Source organism: Helianthus annuus, chromosome 17, assembly GCF_002127325.2.
Source record: "Helianthus annuus cultivar XRQ/B chromosome 17, HanXRQr2.0-SUNRISE, whole genome shotgun sequence".
In the NCBI taxonomy this organism is placed as follows: domain Eukaryota; kingdom Viridiplantae; phylum Streptophyta; class Magnoliopsida; order Asterales; family Asteraceae; genus Helianthus; species Helianthus annuus.
This window is the reverse complement of record NC_035449.2, coordinates 61,617,841-61,622,613: the sequence shown is the minus strand read 5'-3', so window position 1 is coordinate 61,622,613 and position 4,773 is coordinate 61,617,841. Positions and strand designations below refer to the sequence as shown.

Here is a 4,773-nt window from a genome sequence, read left to right as displayed (position 1 = left end):
CCGGATTACGGATACGGGTGTGAAGTTTCTTACGTTCAACCAGATAATTCGGATAGATACGGAGGATACAGTGATGAGCATTCGAACACACCACTTTATGATGATTATCAACCCTCTAACCCGGGCATTCTGTTTCAATTTAATCTGTTAAAATTATATTATTAATATTATTATTATTGTTAAAATTATAATTATTAATTTTGGTGGTAGTACGGGGATAGTATGACTTGTGTGCAACCGTGTTCCTTTTTACGCTTTTTAAATAAAATCCGCTTTGTGCTAGAGTTGACACCCAGTTATACACATACACACACGCACATATACACACACACAAACATATATATATATATATAGGGAGCCGCTAAAATAAGAACCACCCCCAGTTGTAAGAACCGCGAGAACCACTCTCCAACAATCATATTCAGCCAACAAAAGGGGTATATTGGTCATTTACTCTAAATGTCAAATCCTACCATCTCTCTCTTCATTTAATGTGATCAGATTATCTCTCCTCTCTCTATTTTAAATCCTTCCTTTCTCTCTCAAATCATATCTGTCTTCTCTCTCTATTTTAAATCCTTCCTTTCTCTCTCTCTCTCAAACTTGAAATCCATATCTCATCTTTCTTTTTCTCTGGAAATTGTTCATCTCCATCACCGGAGATACACTCCTGTCTCCTCCGACACCGTCAACGGATATCACTCTCCGGACCACCGTCTCCTCTGCCACTGTCACCGTCTCCTCCGCCGCCGTTCACCACCATTCAATGGGGACAAACCCCTGGACCCCTGGACGCCGCCGCCGCGCCGCCGCCGCACAGGTAGTTTCTGTGTGGTTTTTTTCTTGTTTTCAAAGACCAGTTCTTCTGATTGTTCTTTATCTGAGAGATTAATGGCGATGATGATGTGGAAACCCACACATGAGCCTTGTTCTTTAGTTTGAAATCGGAAATTATTGGTTGTGTTTTGGTATGGATTCAAAGGATTTTGGTTGTCTTGGAAGATTGGGCAGTGAACTATGAAGATCTAAACCCGGTGGTGCCGTTGATGCCGTCGATGTCGGTGGTGCCGTTGATGCCGTCAATGTCGGTGGTGCCGGCGATGTTGGTTGTGCCGGTGGTGCCATCGACGTCGGTGGTGCCGGTGTTTGAGTGGTGGCCAGAGGTGGTGCCGGTGATTGTGTGGTGGCTAGAGGTGGTGCCGGTTTTGGGGGTGAAGGAAGAGGTTGTTTTTTTTTGGGGATGGTGGCTACTGGGTCAAACTCTTGTGTTGTTTGGGTGGTGGCTACTGGTCGAACTTCTTGTGTTTTTTGGGTGAAGAGACCATTGCCAACAAAAACACACTTGACACCCAAACTGGGATTTCTTGAACTGGTGGAATATAATGTTTTCTTTTTGATCAGTGAACTATGCTCTTGATTTTCTGGTGATTTTTTATCAGTGGTCTATGCGGGATTGATATGTTCGATGGGATGGCGATGATGCAAAAAAAAAAAAAAAAACTAGATTTTTGATGACGATGGCGCGACAACGATGGCGGAGGGTAGGTTTTTGAACCCATAACCCCACTTTGCAGCCTTTTAATTATCGAAAAAAATCTGAGCCAAACCCCCTTTTTTTCGAGATACACTTTTGTTTTGTTGTTGTTGGTTTCTTATATTCTTTTCCCCAGTCGATGACGATAAAAATCTATCCGAGACACCTACCGACTTTGCGATTTATGGGTGCGTTCGTCTTGCGTAAACAAGTTTTTGTGTAAAAAGTTTTTGTGAAAAAAAAGTTCAACCGTAAACTCTTATGTAAAACGTAAAAAGTTTAACGTAAAACGTAAAAACTCGTTAAACGTAAAAATCTGTAAAACGTAAAAAGTTTTACGTAAAACGTAAAAAGTTTTTTGTAAAACGTTAAAAGTTTTAGGTAAATCGTAAAACGTAAATTTTTTTTAGTAAAACGTAAAAAACGTTAACGTAAAAAACGTTAACGTAAAAAACCTGAATTTAAAAATGTGAACGCAAAAAACGTTAACGTAAAAAACCGGCGCGTAAAACGTAAAAAACGTTAACGTAAAAAAACCAGCGCGTAAAACGTAAAAAAGCGTTAACGTAAAAAACCGACGCGTAAAACGTAAATAACGTTAACGTAAAAACAGCACGTTGAAAAAACGACGCGTGAAAAAGCTGAGTTTATGTTTTCAGGGTGCGTTCGTGTTGCGTAAAAAAGTTTTTGTAAAAAAAAATGTTAAACCGTAAACTTTTTAACGTAAAACGTGGACTTTTTAACGTAAAACGTAAACTTTTTAACGTAAAACGTAAAACGAAAAACGTAAAACGAAAAAACGTAAAACGTAAAAAGTTTTACTTAAAACGTAAAAAGTTTAACGTAAATCGTAAAACGTAAAAAGTTTAACGTAAAACGTAAAAAGTTTTTCGTAAAACGTTAAAGGTTTTAAATAAACGTAAAAGGTTTTTCGTAAAACATAAAAGGTTTTACGTAAAACGTAAAAAGTTTTACGTAAAAATTTTAACGCCGCGTTAAAACGGGATGTAAAAAACGGCGCTTTTAAAAAAACGCCGCTTGAAAAAGCCGAGCGTAAAAAACGGTGTGAAAAAACGACGCGTAAAAAAGCCGGGCGTAAAAACGGCGTGCAAAAACCGGCGCGCTAAATAATTTGTTTCGTTAAAAAATCTGAATTTAAAAATGATTTTTAATAAAAAAAAATTTTGTTTAGAAAATAAAAAGTAATATAATAAAACAAAAAAGTAATAAAAAAATAATAAAGACTAAAAGACAAAAAAAGTAATTTTACTAAATTACCCTTTTGAATTAAAATATTAAAGACATAATAAGACAAAAACTATTTAATATTAATATTAACTACTTTTAATCTCATTCATTGATCTTGAAGATCTAATGGTTAGGAACTGGTTCTCGCGGTTCTTACAATTGGAGGTTGTTTTCATTTTAGCGGTCACTTATATATATATAGTGTTTTGATCAAATACAAATAAAATTCTAGTTTGTGAACTGTACGAAGTTAAAGAAAAATCACCCATTGGAATTTTCGTAACCACTCTAAATATGGTAATTACATTGTAACAAAACTGTACTAAAGTAATAATAATTATGTTGTAGTTTACAAGTAACGTAATTTTATTATTCTAGTACAATTTTGTAATAAAGTAATAATATGTTAAATAGTGTAATTATCATAACTTTGAAATTGTAACAGCATCCTTTTTTTTTCTTCATCACTTTGTACATTTTGCACGCTAAATGTTATTTTTACCAGATCACATCTATACGTATGTGCATACTGGGAAAAAATAATAAGAAAACCTTTATAAGTTCAAAAAACTTAAGAAACACAATTTCCACCATCCATCTAGAAATCCCATGGTTCAGATTGCATATTACAAAATGTAACCTTTCATAAACATATTATAGACTGACAAAAGTACGTGCAACAGTTTTTTGCTTTTTCACCTTTTTGTCTGACACACTGACATGTTAGAGGTTTGTTTGTTACACTAAGTTTTTTTTATTACGTGTAACATGTTTTTTACATGCACTACACATTGAAAATTCGTAAAATTTAAGTTCGAAATGTTACATTTCAAAAAACCTGCAAAATTTGCTATTGAAAACCAAAAAAAAAAGTGTAACATGTGATGTTACATTTACATAAACAGGTGAAAGATATGTAATATATTAACTTTCTCTCCTGATAAAAGTTGTTATATGTCAGAAATCTGAAAAATGTTGTAACACGTGTCAAAATTGTGTCTATGCATCGGGCTTCTTAGGTTTTTTGATCTCACGTCAGATTTCTTAGTACACTTGACCATGCATACACATATGTATATATATAGTAATATATATAGAGAGAGAAATAGAGGGAGAGAGAGAGAGAGTGAGTGAGAACTACATATATATTTAGATTGACATACGTGATATAATTATCAACCATAGCCTTCCATCACCACCAAGATCATGAAGCTATTTGGGGTCATCATCTCAGAGGAAGAAGATGCAGAAGAACCACCCTCCAAAAGACCATCTCTCTCCTCATCCTCCTCCTCTTCTAACCGCCGCCACAGGTACGAGTGTCCCTACTGCATTCGCAAGTTCAAAAATTCACAAGGTTTAGGCGGCCATCAGAACGCTCACAAGAGAGAACGTCTGCACCTGAAGCGACCAGAATTGCAACCCAACACAAACCCCGCCGTCGCCTCTTTCGCCCCTCTACTCCACAAAGAAGCTACTGAGTCGGAAAATCAGGCGGTCTTTCAATCCACAGCCACAGAGAGGCTGTTATCTGTTGCTTCTTCGGTGGCAAGTGGTGTCAGACAACCAGCAGGATCGTTATCATGCACTACTGATGGGGTAGGGATGTCAAGTGTAGTTGGACCTCAGTCCAATAACCATGTTAATGATGGTGTGACCAGCTTTGATCACATAGACTTGCATCTGAGCCTTTAATGCTTTAAGCTGTTGTTCAAATTTCACCTGATATGAAGTTGTAATTAAATGATGAGTGAAATATACAAATAATAGAGAAGTTTCTAAATCGTGTCTTCCTTTGATGATTTTAATTTTATATATTTACGGTTATAATTTATATACATTGTTTGTTTAAATCTAGTAAAACAAATTAAATGGTGGCTTTAGGACAAATTAGTAAATAGTGGATGAATAATTAATTTTATGAACGTGAAAACGTTTGCATTATACATGAACATCTTTGATCAGTTATAGGTCTGATCAATGAATATATG

The 4,773-nt window shown here is 35.6% G+C and overlaps 1 protein-coding gene across 1 annotated transcript; it reads left to right on the top strand.

The window, feature by feature from the left end:
* The first annotated feature begins 1,055 nt into the window (after positions 1-1,055).
* Positions 1,056-4,477, top strand: LOC110924306. The gene is made up of 2 exons (XM_022168328.1): positions 1,056-1,223; positions 3,968-4,477. Exons 1-2 carry the CDS (start codon positions 1,056-1,058, stop codon positions 4,475-4,477), a joined length of 678 nt encoding a protein of 225 aa, XP_022024020.1.
* Positions 4,478-4,773: the final 296 nt, after the last annotated feature.

Excerpts from the sequence above, each read along its gene's own strand:
- LOC110924306 (XM_022168328.1), top strand. The coding sequence starts at position 1,056 with ATGTCGGTGGTGCCGTTGATGCCGTCAATGTCGGTGGTGCCGGCGATG. Across the intron at positions 1,224-3,967 it reads TTTTGGGGGTGAAGGAAGAG|CCTTCCATCACCACCAAGAT; the intron begins GTTGTTTTTTTT and ends TATCAACCATAG.